Genomic DNA, 20,224 nt, shown 5'->3' on the forward strand with positions numbered 1-20,224 from the left:
ATAGATGATTGTTAAACTAGGCATCAGCTTTGAAAAGAACTTAAAAGACTGTAGAATAGACAAAGCATTTCGTATTTACTGAATCCTAATAAGTGGAGGATATGACTCATATGTCATTTATATTTTCCAGAAATTGTGCATCTTTGACAGTTTTGGAACCCTGGTCTTTGCAGTATTTATGGGAGTATGGGGTAAGTTTTTTTTTTTTTTTTTTTTATGCACTCAGTTTGATAGTATTATACAGTTTTATGTAGGCTATCAAAGTAACCCAATTTTAGGACCTTGTATTGCCCAGGCTTCAACTCCCCTAGAATTCCATTTGTAACTGAGGACATTGTATCAGTTAGCTTTTACTATATTAAAATCTTCATCAAAATATAGTAGCTTAAAACAACAAACCTTTTTTCTCATGTTTATTATTTCTCATCATTCTCTGGGTCAGCTGAGAGGTTCTTTAGGCATGGGCTGGCTTAGCTGACTCTAGTAAGCTGGCAGCTCCACTGGGATAGACGATCTTGCAACTAGAAACCTCGTTTGGTCTGTGGGGCTCGGCTGGGAAGGTTTCTCTACTCTACATGGTGTCTCATCTTCAAATAGGCTAGCCTAGGATTCTTGGTGTCAGGGTTCCAAAGAGAAGAGAGGACAAGCTTCAGTGCATATGCATTTTTAAGCCTATTGTTGCACCAAGTTAGCTAATGTCCCATCAGCCAAAGTAAGTCATATGGCCAAACCAGCATCAATGTGGGGCAGTGGGAGTACTACCCAGTGGCTTGGATGTGGGAGGCATGATTTGTTGGAAGCCATTATTGCAACAGCCCTCACAGTGTGATACAACCTATCTTTTATGGGAGTGGAGGTCAGGAGGAGGCAGCGACACAGTGATTATGGGTGAGCTTTCTTCCTCATACACTTCCGTGTGAGCAGATATTTAATGAGTATCTGCTACTTGTATAATAATAAGAAACTCTACTTACTAACTAGAACAGATATAATTCTACAGGATCTAATTCCCATATGGTAACTTTAACACTATATTATTTACTTTGGGATAGCATCATTAATACAATGAGGCAGTTATCATTATCTTTAAATGTTTAATTGATCTAAATGTTCTAACATAGAAGAAAAATATCCATTTTCAAAATTAGATGCATTTCCAGTTTCATTGTGTAAGTATGAGAAACAGCAGAATTCAGGTTATAGGAAGGCGGAGGAAAAAACTGAACCAAGTTTCTTATTCTTTAAAAGACGACACATCAATGTATGTATCTCACAGAATCAGTTATTTACAGTGTCCTCAGCAGTATTTCTCTTTGGTAGTGATTGTGCCTATGAAGAATTACCAAATGGGTCACAGAACAGACAATCCAATTATTTTGCTCACTTTTTAGAGACACTTGTTGCCACTCAAAGGATAAAGTGCACTGTAAGGTGACCAGACGTCCCAGTCAGTTACACTGGCATTTGGCCATTTAGCATGTTTTGGCTGGAGACCAAACTCTGGCTAATATTTGACACATAGAAGAATAAAGATTGAATTTATGTATTAAGGTCCTCTGTGCTCCTGCACTGTAATACGACCCCCCCCCCCCGCCCCTCCCCAGTAAGAGCTTTAGGTGCTGAACACGTGGGTCAGCACTTTTAACTATTAACTGTACTCTCAGCGTTGAATCATACTGTATAACATTCTAATATGCCTACTGAACTCCATATACTAATGGATGCTGGTAGCCCCAGTTAAAGAAGACATTTGAAATAAAGCAAAAAAAATGTTAATTTTGACACTAGAAAGACAAACCTCAAATTTCCTAGCTAACCTTCCCTTCTCTGATCATTAACTACACCATGGTTATAGAACTGAGGTACACATTAGCTGCTGATTTTATTTTATCTGATTTTAGAACGCAGAAAGTATTTCAGCACTGCCTGTAGCATCATATGTATATCTTTAAGGATATATATGATAAACTTTTTAAGTGCTTTGTGTGGCTTTCCTTGTTACTTCTGCTTTGAGAACTACTGCTGTGAACCACTTTACAGAAATTCTGAAATTGCAGAACCAAACAGGCTACAGCTTCATATGAAGTTATTCATATCACCACCATTATGTTCCTGCAGCATCTCTTTTGTGCCCAGATGCATATGGCACTTAGAGTATTTTTCTGCTCCCTAGAAATTATAAAAGTTGAGAGTAGAAAACCTTTTGTAATCAATATAATATAAATCATATACTTACCTTAAAAATGTCCATCCTTTTAGGACAAGGCAGCCCACCTGTTCATACTGATTCACAGAGTCCTAACTACCAACCCATGGTTGAAGTTAAAAGTTCTAAACGCATCCTGCCCACTCCCTTCCTTGTTGCATCTTGCCTACTTATACCTGATTCTCCCTGGATCAGACTCTTGGCTGCATGACTGCAATGTTTAATTTTCACCTTTCAGGGGTGAGTTCTAAACTAGGCCTAGTTATTTCCAGAAAACCACCAGTCATCTGGCTCACTAAGGACCTGGGGAATCAGGAAGCCTAACTAGCTGCACTGGGGATCAGAAAACAGCTGCTGTGACTGTTACTTTCAGACCTGTGCTGCTTCTGCTGGGTCTACACCAGCAAAATAATGCAGCTCCTGCTACCACCACCCTGACTCCATTCAGCCCAGTTTCTGACTTAAGTGACATACAGATGCTTCTGACAGGCATTTTAAAAAATCAGATCTGGAACCCTAGCTGCAACAGAGTTTCTAGCCTTTGAATTAGGAGGTTGGAATAAACAACTAGGTGTGGTGGCTCACGCCTGCAATCTCAGCACTTTGGGAGGCTGAGGCAGGTGGATCACTGAGGTCAGGAGTTTGAGACCAGCCTGGCCAACATGGTGAAACCCCGCCTCTACTAAAAATACAAAAATTAGACAGGTGTGATGGTGCACACCTGTAATCCCAGCTGGAGTCTGAGGCACGAGAATTTCTTGAATCCGGGAGACAGAGGTTACAGTGAGCCAAGATCACTACTGCACTCCAGCCTGGGCGACAGAGTGAGACTCCATCTAAAAGAAAAAAAGTTGCAATAAAGGCTGAGTGAGTTAATCTAACTCCTGTGCCTCTGTGGGTTATGAGGCCTAAATAGTTTCGAGGCCTGTTAAAACATCCTAGACCTTCAGCAGCAAACTCTTAGAGCAACCAGAACATTCCCATCTACCAGAATGTGTCTTGTCCTTAGACAATGCAGGATAGAACACCACTAACACTTTACTGCTCTGAAATCTTTTGGGGTATATGGACATCTTCTTCAGCTGATGCATATTTTGTTTAGATATAATAATATCCTGATTAAGAGGAAGAGCTGTTATTGATCTCCAAGTTCCAGACAACCTTTCTCTTTTCTCATTATATGTTGATTCAAGAGTTTTAACTGTGTCTAATCAGCACCTCTGGTTTGCCAGAGAACAGAAGTGCAGTGCTCCCTGCTGGAGTTCTGTCAGATGTCTTATTGCAGGGGAAGAGAGCAAAAGATACAGAACAGAAATTTCTGTCTGTGATCATGCACGATCACCCCAGGGCCTGGTGCCCTCAATCTGGGACACACAGCATTGTGAGTCAGCACTGATGTGGCCCAGGAGTACTCCAAAACACTGGGTGACTATTAGGTTAGCAGTGCCTTCCATAGACCCTGCAGAATCTGAGGCTGAGTGAAATAAGGAACTAAAACACTCTCCCATGGCTGCAACTCCCAGGGGTTTTCCTTCAAGGCTGAGGATTTGCTAACAGCTCATTATTTCTCACCAGGCTATGTCTTGCTTGCATTGCAATCCTATCACTTCCCAGGCAGAACTGCTTCCTATAGTTCAGAATTTGGTAAACAGAAGCATATGTTCAAGTTCAGGGAGGAGGGAAGAGGGCATCCACTGTTCTTCCCTTATAGCACCGACTAGAATTGCTTATGTTGCTCTTTGTGAGAAAAGTTAAGAATGTGTTCATGAGTTATCTCCGAGGTGATACTGGATAGATATGAGATAGATACTAGATAGGTACTGAGTAAATGAGTGGCTATCACACTCCAGTTTTAAAGATGAAGAAGATGACACTCAGGGAGTGAGTTATCTAAAGATGACACTCAGGGGCCAATTATCTAAAGCCCCATAGACAGAAAGAAGCATAGAATAGGAGTTCTGCCAATAATTTGGCTATTAGTCTTTAGATTGATGACAAAATACAGTGTATATTAATAAAGTTGCAGCAAGCTTTTAGAAAGATGCAGAAATTTGGTTTTTACTGATATAATTGCATTATTTTGTTTGGTGCTGTGAAAAAAAATGAGAATGGGTTAGAAACTGTCAGTTTAGTCTCCTTGGTTCTACCTCATGTGACACAGGTGCAGACCCTTCTTTCTAGCGCAGAAATAAGAAGCCACCAGTCTTCCAGCCTAATTTTAACAGGCTTGTAAGTACCAGTTTTTCATTTATGCCTATAAGTGTCAAAGTGCACCAAGATTTTAATGTGCTTAGTCACAGCATCCTTAAAAAATGGTTCTGCTGGAAGAGTATGTTTGCAGTCTGTAAGGTAGAAGAGTACACATGATAATTCCTTCAGCTGTTGACCCTGCACCCCTCCCCACAGTCAGGGTGCTCAAGCTTGATCTCACCAGTAAACTGTCAATGCTTATTCTCCATCTGGGGTTATCCTGGCCTCTTGCTGGGTACAGGAATACCTCAGAGATACTGTGGGGTAGGTTCCAGACCACCACAAAAAGGCAAATATCACAGTAAAGGGAGCCACACAAATTTTTTGTTTCTCAGTGCATATCAAAGGAGTGTGCATAGCATTGTCAAAAAATGTACATACCTTAAAAATACTTTATTACTGAAATGCTGACAATCATCTGAGCCTTTAGAGAATGTTAATCTTTTTGCTGGGGGCGGGTCTTGCCTCGGTGTTGATGGCTGCTCACTGATTAGCAGGGTGGTTGCTGAAGGTTTAGGTGGCTATGCCAATTTCTTAAAATAAGACAACAATAAAGTTTGCCACATTAGTGCACTCTTTTTTCACAAAAGAGTTATCTAGCATGTGATGCTGTAATGGTAGTATTTTACTCATAGTAGAACTTCTTTGAAAATTGGAATCAATCCTCTCAAACCCTGCTGCAGCTTTATCAACTAAGTTTGTATAATATTCTGAATCCTTTGTTGTCATTTCAGTAATGACAGCATCTTCACCAGGAGTAGATTTCATCTCAAGAAACCACTTTCTTTGCAGATCCATAAAAAGCAACTTCTCATTCCTTCAAGTTTGATCATGAGACTACAGCAGTTCAGTCACATCTTCAGACTCCATTTCTAGTTCCTCTTGCTCTTTCTACCACATCTGCAATGACTTCCTCCACTGAAGTTTTGAACTTCTCAAAGTCATCCATGAGGGTTAGAATCAACTTCTCCTAAACTCCTGTTAATGTTGACATCTTGACCTCCTCCCATGAATTATGAATGCTCTTAAATGGCATCTAGAATGGTGAATCTTTTCCAGAAGATTTCTGTTTATTTTGCCAATATCTAGCCAAATAATTACTATCTATGGCAGCTGTAGCCTTACTAAATGTATTTCTTAAATAATAAAATATGAAAGTTGAAATGACTCCTTGATCTATGGGCTGCAGAATGGATGTTCATAGCCGTGAAAACAATATTAATCTCTGTACATCTCCATCAGAGTTATTGGGTGAGTGGATACAATGCCAATGAGCAGTAATTTTTTTAAAAGTAATTTTTTGTGAACAATGGGCTTGAAATAATTCAGCACACCATGTTATAAACAGATGTGCTGTCATCTAGGCTCTATTGTTCCATTTAGAGTACAGGCAGAGTAGATTTCACATAATTCTTAGAGGCCCTAGGGTTTTTGGAATGATCTATGAGCATTGGCTTCAACAAGAAGTCACCAGCTGCATTAGCCCCTAACGAGAGAGTGAGCCTGTCCTTGGAAGTTCTGAAGGCAGGCATTGACTTCTCCTCTCTAGCTGTGAAAGTCCCAGATGACATCTTCTTCAGTGGGAGGATATTTCATCTACCTTGAAAGTCTGTTGTGTAGCCACCTTCATCAAGGATCTTAGCTAGATCTTCTGGATAACTTGTTCTGCTTGCATGTTAGCACTTGCTACTTCACCTTGCACTTCTATGCTATGGAGATGATTTCTTTCCTTAAACCTCATGAGCCAACCTCTGCTAGCCTCAAACTTTTCTTCTGCAGCTTCCTCACCTCTCTCAGCATTCACAGAATGGAAGAGAGTTCCGGCCTTGCTCTGAATTAGGCTGTGGTTGAAGGGAATATTGTGGCTGGTTTGGTCTTCTATCCAGATCATTAAAACTCTCTCCTTATCAGCAATAAGGTTGTTTCACTTTTTTGTCATTTGTGTGTTCACTGGAGTAGCACTTTTCATATCCCTCAAGAACTTTTCCTTTGCACTCACAGCTTGGTAAACTGGCACAAGAGGCCTAGCTTTCGATACACCTTCCTCACTAAACTTAATAATTTCTAGTTTTCACTTAAAGTGAGAGATGTATGAGTCTTGTTTCACTTGAACACCTTGAAGCCATTGTAGGGTTATTAATTGGCCTAATTTCACTATGGCATCAGATGGAACTATTGTTGGGTTAGCAGTTAGATGCAACTATTGTTGCATCTCAAGGAATAGAGAGGCCAGAAGAGAGGCAGAGAGATGGGGGAGCAGCCAATCAGTGGAATGGTCAGAACACACACGTTTGTTAATTTTGCTATCTTATATAGGTGCACTTCATGTTGCCCCAAAACAATTACAATAGTAACATCAAAGATCACTTATCACAGACGACTATAAAAGATACAGTAATAATGAAAAATTTGAAATGTGAGAATTACTAAAATGTGACACAAAGTGGGTACATGTTGTGGAAAAATGGCATTGATACAGGCTCAACGTGGGGTTGCCACAAACCATGAATTTGTAAGAAGATAAAAACACTATCTGGAAAGCATGATAAATCAAGGTACATCTGTACAGGAGGTACTGAAGGCCCAAGTAGACTAGCATAGCAGGAAATAAGGAGAGTGGATGGTTATGTGTGGAGGTGAGCAGTTGGAGTCAGCTGGGACCTCTGAGTGGATGATTCCCCAGGTTAGGGGGGTCCTCCAGTTTCTGGCTGGTTTCCTTCAGTTTGTCCATTCAGTGCATTCATTCGTTATGTGCCTACTATGTCCCAGCGCTTCTGCTATGAAGAAAACCAAATCCCTGCACATGTGAAGGTGACATTCCAGTGGGTATGATAGACAGTAGACCTCGAAGCAGATACAGGTCGGGATGCATGAGTGCTATGTATTAATATTTTGAAGGGCAGAAGAAGGGTTGACATAGGGAATAAAGCGTGCCCTTTCTGAGAGAATGCACATGACCACTGGAATGATTTCATAGTTACAGAGAGGGAGACAGAGTGGAGGGAGCTTCAGGGGTGGGGGCATATGCAATACTGGCAGTAGGATTCTTGGTAGATTAAAAAGTAGGGTCCTCTGTTGATTGAGGTGTATGGGAGTTTTATCAAGGAGATGCAGAACCTTGGGGGGCTTTAGTAAGTGGGTGGTGTATGTTATACTGCTTCATATGCAGCCTAAGGAGGGTTTATTCATGGGTGGCTTATTCCTCCCAACAGGGTCTCTTTGGGGAGTATCTGCCACCTGAGACCAGCATGGCTCAGCTGGGCAGCAAGACCACCCAGTCACAGCTCAGTCCACAGAAGAACATGGTGCCCTCTAGATTTCCATCCCATTGACAAAGAAGCCAATACTCACTTCATTTCCCCTTGGGCAGGTACAGAAGCACAAATGTCTGGGTTGTTTCTCAGTAGCCATCACCCTCTTTATAAAACACTCAACAGTTTGATCCTGATTCCAACATCCAGATTATTTCTACTCTAACTTACTGGAAAAGTAGTAGTCAAAACAAACACTGCTAGGAAGTGAGTGCTTTTAAACATGTTCAGTTGTCTTTGCCATTGGGGGGTGTTGGATTCTTGCTCCTTACAGGTGCATCCCAAGACTGCCTCCTGCATTTCAGGCTGCCCGCTGCAGGGTCTGCGGGATTTCATTCTGGCTCTCTTCACTCTCTACTTCAGTGAGTCTCCACCCTGACTGCGTATTAAACCTCAAAAACAAAACAAAACAAACAAAAAGCAAAGCAACTGTGTTCAGGCCCCATTCCAGACCAAAAATCGTAATTTACAGAGTGGCACCTGAGCTCGGTACTCCGTAAAAGCTCCCTGGTCCTTCTTACATGCAGCCAGGGTGTGATTACTACCCTGCACCTCATTTAATAATCTCCTTCTCTCATGGCCCCAGTTGCCACTTGAAACAGTGAAAATTCAGCTCAACCCAGATCTTCCTCCTACGTTGTAGACTTTTACCTGTCTACTGGACATTTCTTCTTGAGTAGTCCACATGCATTGCATCTGATCATAACCAAACCACACACTTGACCTTCTTAACACACTTCCTATTTCCAAGGAATGCCACTAGAATTTAGGATATTGCCTGAGCCAGAAACCTGGATAGCATCATTCTGTCATACCAGCATTCATCTGTCTACCTGCTCAACATCCCTCAGGGATCCTGCCACATCAGGTACCTGCCAGTAGGTCTCCCTGCCCCTAGTCTCACTCTAGACTACCTTCAAAGGCTCCTCCACCTGTACGTTAAACTCTCTAAACTCCTTTCAAAGCACAGCAAACGCTTTGTGATGTGCCCCTGCAGAGCTCTTACCTGGCTGCCCCAACTCCATCACACCTTTCACTTACTACCAGATTATTTGCAGTTTTGGGAAAGTACCTGGCTCTCTGGCCACCTTGCCTTTGCATGTGCAGCTCGCAGGTGGCCTTAGTTTTCCACCCACCACCGCTTTCACCTAATCAGCTCTGAGGCATCTCAGGACTCATCACAGTGGTCCCCTCCTCTGGGATGGCCTTCCCGGAAACACCCAGTTAAATGTTCTGGCTCTATGTGCCCAGAGCAACCTGTGCTTACCTTTATCATATACCTCTTAATAATCAACTATACCTGTCACTTCAAGGACAGTATAATTCCCAAACATCTAGGAGCTCCTTGAAGCAGGGACTGTGTCTTGTTTTCTCTTTATTCCCAGCTGGATAGTAGACACTCAACGAATGTTTGTAAATAGAAGAGTGGTAATTACAGAATTTTTTTATAGGAAGGACTTAGGGTTAGCAGTCTGATTAAAAGAAGGGCATAGGGTATTTACCCTGAAACTGCATGTTTCAATTAACATTTAATGTTTTATTTAGTATTTAAAGTTAGAAATTCTGATTCCTAAAAAAATTATTTTAGTCATACTTTACATAAGATTGAGAAAAACATCAGTTTTCCATATGAGTGAATATTAATTTATTTGGGACATCCCATATAAATCCTCTTCTCCTTTAGGCCCTTAGGAAGGAAAGGAGAGTACAAGAAGGAGAGTGTGGGGAAAAGCAGATGAAGGATGGACCATGAGCTCCTTTGGAACTGTGACCATTTTTTGTGTTTTAGTTGGCAATAAAGTGCTGGAACATATGCTTCAGTGTCAGACATACTCCCATGTCTTCTGACCATCACATTGCCTTTCCCAGAATTTATAGTCTATTTCATAATGTTGTAAATTACCAACATTTTCTTTAAAATCATGTTTTTCCCTTTTAAATAGTAGTATATCCTATAATTTGGCTTTGATTTGCCATATACAGAAGTATTATGGATGATATGGTTTGGCTCTGCGTCCCCACCCAAATCTCATGTCAAATTGTAATCCCCATGTGTCATGGGAGGGGCCTGGTAGGAGGTAATTGGATCATGGGGGTGGATTTCCCACATCCTGTTCTCATGATAGTGAGTGAGTTCTCATGATATATGATGGTTTAAAGCTGTGGCACTTTCCCCCTTGCTCTCTCTCTCCTATTGCCATGTAAGATGTGTTTTGCTTCCCCTTTGTCTTACACCATGATTTGTTAAGTTTCCTGAGGCCTCCCCAGCCATGCAGAACTGTAAGTCAATTAAACCGCTTTTCTTTATATATTAACCCAGTCCAGGTAGTTCTTTATAGCAATGTGAAAACAGGCCAGTACAATAGATAATTAATATTATTCAGTACAGATTTCTGAAACATCAATCATCGAAAATCCACACAAGCTGTTCTGTCTCTCTGTTAGTTACCTTGTTTTTGGAGTTTTGGAAGCGACGCCAGGCAGAACTTGAGTATGAATGGGATACTGTTGAGTTACAGCAGGAAGAACAAGCCCGACCAGAATATGAAGCACGGTGTACTCACGTAGTGATAAATGAGATTACTCAGGTAAGGAGGGTCGTATTTAGGTGCAGTTTAATCTACTTACTGCTGTGGTTCTCCTCCTTGGCCACACATTAGAATCACTTGGGGGAGCTTAAAAAATATTGATGCCTGAGTTCCATCACTACATGTTCTGGTACTTGGTAACCTGGGGGTATTCTGAGCACAGGGATTTTTTTAAAGCTCCTTTGGTGATTCTGATGTGCAGCCAAGGTGAAGAAGCACTGCTTAGAACAGTAGCCACAGGAGATAAATGGGGCCCCTTCTTTCATAAAAACAGTAAAAATACAAAAAAAATTTTTACTGTGACACAGATATATAAGGAAAGAGGCATTGGTTTTTATAGTTGATTCTCAATTTTTCACATATACTTTAATTATTCCAGCCCCTTATTCATCCTAGACCAGCTGCCCCTTTATCTTGCAGTGAGCCTCAGTCACTGCTCCACCTTCTGGTTGGGATGTGCAGAAAGTAGTGTGGCCTTTATCCTAAAGTTGGAGAAAGGATGGAGGAAGAAGGAAAGTATTTTGTGAGGTCCAACTCTGTTCAGGTACTGTGCTAGGTATTTTATGTCATTGGAAAGGTAGATTTGCTGCTGCTACTACTGCTTCAAAACTAAAAAACTGTATTCTGTCTGTATAAATATTCCAAAGTCCCTGAAAGATGATTTTTAAATCATCTGCATTCTAGCTCTTTTCCATCAACGCAGAAAACTTTGAGCTGATTGTACTTGAAGTCATCAGCATAAGAACAGTAGGTTCTGAATACGAATAGCTCTTGGAAAGAAAATGCTTTTACCAAGAATGTCTGAAAATGTTCCCAACTATAGGTTTTATAAATTGAATCACAGATTTACAAAATGTTGGCAGTAAAAGGAACCAGAGGGAACAGTTCAATCTCTTCCTTTTACAAAGGGAAAAAAACAAGGTTCAATTACCAGTAGGAAGTGACATTTGTCTTTCACAGTGTAACAAGCTTCAAAGAATCCCCATTATGAATAGTTCCTGCTGTTTACTAGAGAGGGCAGGGTCAAAGCATATGTTGTGGAAAGATTGTATATTCAGAAATGAAAGCCAAAACTTAAACAAAATTAGATGTTTATGAAGTCATTTGAGCACTAAAAAAACGTATAATACTAGCAACATGGGAAAAATACTGAAGAAAAGACAATTTGGTCATTTAAACCTGCCAATTTTATAGTTAAAATTGCCAGCTTATAAGTTAAGTTTCCCTTGAAATGTTGCTTGCTAAAACATTGCAAGTGAAGGTCCCTTTTTCTGTATGGTTGTTCCTCATTTCATTTTTGTAGCCCACATACCCTCCCTTTGTTTAGAGAGGCCTTATAGGGTGATGGTGAATGAAGTCTCTGATGCCAGAGTTCATGTCTGAACATAGCAACTTACTAGTTGGGTGATGTTGGACAAATTAGTTAACTTCTCTGTGCCTCAGTGACCACATCTATAAAATGGGAATAATACAGTTGTTTCCTCATGATTGCAGCTAAGGATTGAGTTAATGTATGGAAGCTACTTAGAATAGTGCCTGGCACAGAGTTAAATACTCTGTAAGTATTTGCAACTATTATTAGGCTGCTCTTACAATACAGGTAAATCATGTAGAGGGTTGATTTCTACTCTTAAGAACTTAAATATATTTTTATGAACTATAAAATGGAAATCCTCTAAAAATTTATCATTCAAAATTAATATATAAAGCCCAACTAGGAAACACATAGTGGATACCTAGTATTGCAGACATCTAGGAAACTTTTTGTTCTGCCTGGGCTCTGCGCTATCATCAGCGATTTCTAAAACCTAAGACAAGCCCAGAATTTAGCTTTGCAGCATGGCACCATCAGACACCCAGATTCCTGAGCTCGGGTCATGGCCAATAAACAGTTTATTCATGCTTGCATGTTCCAAAAACTTATTAAAATGAACACTGCACATGTTTTGTGATGTGTGACTTTGAAATTATTAACAAAAAAGTGCAATTATGAGTAAGGAGACTATGCTTGCAAACTAATTTTTTAAAATTAAGTCTAAGATTTATTGGCCAGTCAGGAGAAAAATAATTTTATTACCGTAATCCCTTGGTTGACTAAACTCTTTTGTTTTTGTAATTAGGAAGAAGAACGTATTCCTTTTACTGCCTGGGGAAAATGTATACGGATAACCCTCTGTGCAAGTGCTGTCTTTTTCTGGGTAATTCTATCACAAAAATGTTTTGAATGATTAAAAATGTTTTCATTATGTAACAGATTTTTTAATATCTAATTTTAAATGTTGAGGAAACTAAGTGCTGAACCTGGAAACTATATGGTCTCAGAGAGACAGACAGACAGACAGATGTTTCCAGAGAACTATTTTAGCCGCCACATGGAACAACTCCCAAGGTTCAAGATACCTTATCTGTTCACAGTAGTTCTTCTAGTTCTTTTCACCTCATCTGTTTAAATCAGTGATTCCGGATTTTCCAGTTTCTGGTAAAGACCAAATGGAAAGCATTAAGAATTCTAAAATTTTCCAACAGCAACAATCAAAATGTTGGCTGGGGGCGGTGGCTCATGCCTCTAATCCCAGCACTTTGGGAGGCCGAGGCGGGCGGATCACCTGAGGTCAGGAGTCAAGACCAGCCTGGCCAACATGATGAAACTTTGTCACTACTAAAAATATAAAAATTAGCCAGGTGTGGTGGCACACACCTGTAGTCCCAACTACTCGGGAGGCTGAGGCACAAGAATCACTTGAACCCAGAAGACGGAGGTTGCAATGAGCAAAATCATGTCACTGCACTCAACTGGGTGACAGAGCAAGACTCCATCACAAAAAAAAATAAATAAAATGTCTAGGAATACCTTAACAGAAAGATAATAGGAACTATCAAAGAAAACATAAAAACTATTGAAAGTTGTAAAGAATCTGAATGAATGATTAAATGAATGATTCTAGATAGAAACACATTTTTGGTAAAATATCAGTACTTATTAAGTTAGTTTTGGGCTTATTGATGGAATCATATTAGTGATGTAATAAGTTAGTGTGAGTTTTAATTGGCTCAAGAACAGCCAGATTCAAGAATAGCACATGAAGCCTAGAAATAGCCCTTGATAGCAATAAAAATGTAGTATGTCAGAAAAGAGGCATTATAAATCCATCAGACTAGTGGAGATTATGCAATAAATGGTAATGGAATACTTAGCAATTTGGGGGGACAGTAAACATTAAAGTCTTACTTTAAAACATATACTATAATAAATTTCAAAAACATTAAAAAAAAATTAAAGGCCAGGAGCGGTGGCTCATGTCTGTAATCCCAGCACTTTGGGAGGCCAAGGTGGCAGATCAGCTGAGGTCAGGAGTTCGAGATCAGCCCAGCTAACATGGCGAAACCTCATCTTTACTAAAAATACAAAAATTAGCCAGGCATGCACCTATAATCTCAGCTTCTTGGGAGACTGAAGCCAGACAAATTGCTTGAGTTCAGGAGGTGGAGGTTGCAGGGAGCTGAGATTGCACCACAGTGCTCCAGCCTGGGTGACAGAGTGAGATTCCATCTCAAAAAAAAAGTTAAAAAGGGAGTTGCCAAGATGGCTGAATAGGAACAGCTCGAGTCTGCAGCTCCCAGCATGATCTACGCAGACCGGTGATTTCTGCATTTCCAACTGAGGTACCTTGTTCATCTCATTGGAATTGGTTGGACAGTGGGTGCAGCCCACGGAGGGGGAGCTGAAGCAGGGCGAGGCGTCACTTCACCTGGGAAGTGCAAGGGGTCAGGGGATTTTCCTTTCCTAGCCAAGGGAAGCTGTGACAGATTACCTGGACGAACGGGACACCCCCCCACCCAAATACTGCACTTTTCCCAAGGTCTTAGCAACCCGCAGACAAAGTGATTCTCTCCCCTGCCTGGCTTGGTGGGTCCCATGCCCACGGAGCCTTGCCTACTGCTAGCACAGCAATCTGAGATCCATCTGCAAGGTGGCAGCCTGGCTGGGGGAGGGGCATCTGCCATTGCTGAGGCTTTAGTAGGTAAACAAAGTGGCCAGGAAGCTCAAACTGAGCGGAGCCAACTGCAGCTCAACAAGACCTAATGCCTCTAGGCTCCACCTCTGTGGACAGGGCATAGCTGAACAAAAGGCAGCAGACAACTTCTGCAGACTTAAACATCCCTGTCTGACAGCTCTGAAGAGAGCAGTGGTTCTCCCAGCACGGTGTTTGAGCTCTGAGAATGGACAGACTGCTTCCTCAAGTGGGTCCTGACCCCCGTGGAGCCTAACTGGGAGACAGCTACCAGTTGGAGCGACAGACACCTCATATAGGCGGCTGCCCCTCTGGGACGAAGCTTCCAGAGGAAGGATCAGGCAGCAGTATTTGCTGTTCTGCAGCCTCTGCTGGTGATACCCAGGCAAACAGGGTCTGGAGTGGACCTCTAGCAAACTCCAACAGACCTGCAGCTGAGGGACCTGACTGTTAGAAGGAAAACTAACAAACAGAAAGGAACAGCATCAACATCAACAAAAAGGTCATCTACACCAAAACCCCAGCTGTAAGTCACCAACATCAAAGACCAAAGGTAGATAAAACCACAAAGATGGGGAGAAACCAGAGCAGAAAAGCTGAAAATTCTAAAAACCAGAGCGCCTCTTCTCCTCCAAAGGATTGCAGCTCCTCACCAGCAACAGAACAAAGCTGGAAGGAGAATGACTTTGACGAGTTGACAGAAGTAGGCTTCAGAATGTCGGTAATAACAAACTTCTGTGAGCTAAAAGATAATGTTCTAACCCATCGCAAGGAAGCTAAAAACCTTGAAAAAAAACTGAGACAAATGGCTAACTAGAATAAACTGTGTAGAGAAAACCTTAAATGACCTGATGGAGCTGAAAACCATGGCATGAGAACTTTGTGACGCATGCACAAACTTCAATAGCTGATTCGATAAAGTGGAAGAAAGGGTATCCGTGATTGAAGATCAAATTAATGAAATGAAACAAGAAAATAAGGTTAGAGGAAAAAGAGGAAAAAGAAACAAAGCCTCCAAGAAAGATGGATCTATGTGAAAAGACCAAATCTACGTTTGACTGGTGTACCTGAAAGTGATGGAGAGAATGGAACCAAGTTGGAAAATACTCTTCAGGATGTTATCCAGGAGAAATTCCCCAACTAGCAAGGCAGGCCAACATTCAAATTCAGGAAATACAGAGAACACCACAAAGATACTCCTCGAGAAGAGCAACCTCAAGACACATAATTTTCAGATTCACCAAGGTTGAAATGAAGGAAAAAGTGTTAAGGGCAGCCAGAAAGAAAGGTCGAGTTACCCACAAAGGGAAGCTCATCAGGCTAACAACGCATTTCTTGGCAGAAACCCTACAGCCAGAAAAGAGTGGGGGCCAATATTCAACATTCTTAAAGAAAAGAATTTTCAACTCAGAATTTCCTGTCCAGCCAAACTAAGCTTCATAAGTGAAGGAGAAATAAAATCCTTTACAGACAAGCAAATGCTTAGAGATTTTGTCACCACCAGACCTGCCTTACAAGAGCTCCTGAAGGAAGCACTAAATATGAACAACCAGTACTAGCCACTGCAAAAACATGCCAAATTGTAAAGACCATCGATGCTATGAAGAAACCGCATTAATTAATGGGCAAAATAACCAGCGAACGTCATAATGACAGGATCAAATTCACACATAACAATATTAACCTTAAATGTAAATGGGCTAAATGCTGCAATTAAAAGACACAGACTGGCAAATTTGATAAACAGTCAAGACCCATCAATGTGCTGAATTCAGGAGACCCATCTCACTTGCAAAGATGCACATAGGCCCAAAGTAAGGGATGGAGGAAGATCTACCAAGCAAATGGAAAGCAAAAAAAAGCAGGGATTGCAATCCTAGTCTCTGATAAAACAGACTTTAAACCAACAAAGATGAAAAGAAAGACAAAATAGGCCGTTACATAATGGTAAAGGGATCAATTCAGCAAGAAGAGCTAACTATCCTAAATATATATGCACCCAACACAGGAGCACCCAGGTTCATAAAGCCAGTCCTTACAGACCTACAAAGAGACTTAGACTCCCACACAGTAATAATGGGAGACTTTAACGCCCCACTGTCAATATTAGATCAATGAGACAGAAGGTTGACAAGGATATCCAGGACCTGAACTCAGCTCTGCAACAAGTAGACCTAATAGACATCTACAGAACTCTCCACCCCAAATCAACAGAATATACATTCTTCTTAGCACCACATCGCACTTATTTTAAAATTGACCACATAATTGGAAGTAAGCACTCCTCAGCAAATGTAAAAGAACAGAAATCATGACAAACAGTCTCTCAGAGCACAGTGCAATCAAATTAGAACTCAGGATTAAGAAACTTACTCAAAACTGCTCAACTACATGGAAACTGACCAACTTGCTCCTGAATGACTACTGTGTAAATAACAAATGAAGGCCGAAATAAAGATGTTCTTTGAAATCAGTGAGAACAAAGACACAATGTACCAGAATCTCTGGGACACATTTAAAGCAGTGTGTAGAGGGAAATTTATAGCACTAAATGCCCACAAGAGAAAGCAGGAAAGATCTAAAATTGACACCCTAACATCAGAAAAGAACTAGAGAAACAAGAGCAAACAAATTAAAAAACTAGCAGAAGGCAAGAAATAACTAAGATCAGAGCAGAACTGAAAGAGATAGAGACACAAAAAACCCTTCAAAAAATCAGTGAATCCAGGAGCTGATTTTTTGAAAAGATCAACAAAATTGATAGCAAGACTAGTAAGAAGACTAATAAGAAAAGACTAATAAGACTAGCAAGACTAATAAGAAAAGAGAGAAGAATCAAATAGATGCAATAAAAAAATGATAAAGGGGATATCACCACCAATCCCACAGAAATACAAACTACCATCCGAGAATACTATAAAAACCTCTGTGTAAATAAACTAGAAAATCTAGAAGAAATGAATAAATTCCTGGACACAAACACTCTCCCAAGACTAAACCAGGAAGAAATTGAATCTCTGAATAGACCAATAACAGGCTCTGAAATTGAGGCAATAATTAATAGCCTAACAACCAAAAAAAGTCCAGGACCAGACGGATTCACAGCCGAATTCTACCAGAGGAACAAAGAGGAGCTGGTACCATTCCTTCTGAAACTATTCCAATCAATAGAAGAAGAGGGAATCCTCCCTAACTCATTTTTTGCAGCCAACATCATCCTGATACCAAAGCCTGGCAGAGACACAACCAAAAAAAGAGAATTTTAGACCAATATCCCTGATGAACATCGATGCAAAAATCCTCAATAAAATACTGGCAAACCAAATCCAGCAGCACATCAAAAAGCTTATCCACCATAATCAAGTTGGCTTCATCCCTGGGATGCAAGGCTTGTTCAACATATGCAAATCAATAAACGTAATCCATCACATAAACAGAACCAATGACAAAAACCACATGATTATCTCAATAGATACAGAAAACACCTTCAACAAAATTCAACAGCCCTTCATGCTAAAAATTCTCAGTAAACTAGGTATTTATGGAACATTTCCCAATAAGAGCTATTTATAACAAACGCACAGCCAATGTCATACTGAATGGGCAAAAACTGGAAGCATTCCCTTTGAAAACCAGCACAAGACAAGGATACCCTCTCTCACCACTCCCATTCAACATAATGTTGGAAGTTCTGGTCAGGGTAGTCAGGTAAGAGAAAGAAGTACAGGTTATTCAGTTAGGAAAAGAGGAAGCCAAATTGTCCCTGTTTGCAGATGACATGATTGTATATTTTTAGAAAACCCCATTACCTCAGCCCAAAATCTCCTTAAGCTGATAAGAAACTTCAGCAAAGTCTCAGGATACAAAATCAATGTGCAAAAATCACAAGCATTCCTATACACCATTAACAGACAAACAGCTAAATCATGAGTGAACTCCCATTCACAATTGCTACAAAGAGAATAAAATACCTAGGAATTCAATTTACAAGGTATGTAAAGGACCTCTTCAAGGAGAACTACAAACCACTGCCCAAAATAAAAGAGAACACAAATGGAAGAATATTCCATGCTCATGGATAGGAAGAATCAATATCCTGAAAATGGCCATACTGCCCAAGGTAATTTATAGATTCAATGCCATCCCCATTAAGCTACCAATGACTTTCTTCACAGAATTGGAAAAAACTACTTCAAAGTTCATGTGGAACCAAAAAAGAGCCTGCATTGCCAAGATAATCCTAAGCCAAAAGAACAAAGCTGGAGGCATCACGCTACCTGACTTGAAACTATACTGCAAGGCTACAGTAACCAAAATAGCATGGTACTGTTACCAAAACAGATATATAGACTAATGGAACAAAACAGAGGCCTCAGAAACAATGCCTCACATCTACAACCATCTGATCTTTGACAAACCTGACAAAAACAAGAAATGGAGAAAGGATTCCCTATTTAATAAATGGTGCTGGGAAAACTGGCTAGCCATATGTAGAAAGCTGAAACTGGATCCCTTCCTTACACCTTATACAAAAATTAATTCAAGATAGATTAAAGACTTAAATGTTTAGAACTAAAACCATAAAAACCCTAGAAGAAAACCTAGGCAGTACCACTCAGAACATAGGCATGGCCAAGGACTTCACGACTAAAACACCAAAAACAATGGCAACAAAAGCCAAAATAGACAAATGGGATTTAATTAAACTAAAGAGCTTCTGCACAGCAAAAGAAACTACCATCAGAGTGAACAGGCAACCTACAGAATTGAAGAAAATTTTTGCAATCTACCCATCTGACAAAGGGCTGATATCCAGAATCTACAAAGAACTCAAACAAATTTACAAGAAAAAACCCCATCAAAAAGTGGGCAAAGCACACGAACAGACACTTTTCAAAAGAAAACATCTATGCAGCCAACAGACACATGAAAAAGTGTTCATCATCATTGGTCATCAGAGAAATGCAAATCAAAACCACAATGAGATACCATCTCACACCAGTTACAATGGCAATCATTGAAAAGTCAGGAAACAGCAGATGCTGGAGAGGATGTGGAGAAATAGGAACGCTTTTACACTGTTGGTGGGAGTGTAAATTGGTTCAACCATTGTGAGACAGTGTGGCGATTCCTCAAGGATCTAGAACTAGAATTACCATTTGACCCAGCAGTCCCATTACTGGATATATACCCAAAGGATTATAAATCGTATGACTATTAAGAAAGCATGCACACATGTTTATTGTGGCACTATTCACAATAGCAAAGACTTGGAACCAACCCAAATGTCCATCAATGAGACTGGATTAAGAAAATGTGGCACATAAACACCATGGAATAGTAGGCAGCCATGAAAAAGGATGAGTTCACATCCTTTGCAGGGACATGGATGAAGCTGGAAACCATCATTCTGAGCAAACTATCACAAGGACAGAAAATGAAACACCGCATGTTCTCACTCATAGGTGGGAATTGAACAATGAGATCACTTAGACACAGGGTGGGGAATATCACACACCGGGGCCTGTCAGGCGGTTGGGGGCTAGGGGAGGCATAGCATTAGGAGAAATACCTAATGTGAATGATGAGTTGATGGGTGCAGCACACCAACACGACACATGTATACATATGTAACAAACTTGCACGTTGTGCACATGTACCCTAGAAATTAAAGCACTTAAAAAAAAAGTTTAAAACTACAAATAAATTTGATGAATATATGACCTTTAGATGTAAAAAGATTTTCTAAACTTACTAGCAATAGAAAAAGTTTCAGAGGAAAACATTTAAATATTTCCATACATCAAAAGTATCCTAAATGTAAACAAAATACCAGAAGATATATTTGTTAACAAT

General features: G+C 40.4%; 1 protein-coding gene across 3 annotated transcripts in view; it reads left to right on the forward strand.

Moving 5' to 3' along the window:
- ANO6 (anoctamin 6) overlaps positions 1–20,224 on the forward strand; it is a 227,717-nt gene that overhangs the window by 172,144 nt on the left and 35,349 nt on the right. For all 3 annotated transcript variants that reach the window (XM_023231172.1, XM_023231170.2, XM_023231173.2), the window contains 3 exons: positions 131–191; positions 10,213–10,355; positions 12,476–12,553. In XM_023231172.1, the coding sequence (XP_023086940.1) occupies positions 131–191; positions 10,213–10,355; positions 12,476–12,553 (282 nt within the window). The remainder of the gene's footprint in view (positions 1–130; positions 192–10,212; positions 10,356–12,475; positions 12,554–20,224) is intronic.

This window comes from Piliocolobus tephrosceles, chromosome 10 (genome assembly GCF_002776525.5).
Source record: "Piliocolobus tephrosceles isolate RC106 chromosome 10, ASM277652v3, whole genome shotgun sequence".
NCBI classification, from domain to species: domain Eukaryota; kingdom Metazoa; phylum Chordata; class Mammalia; order Primates; family Cercopithecidae; genus Piliocolobus; species Piliocolobus tephrosceles.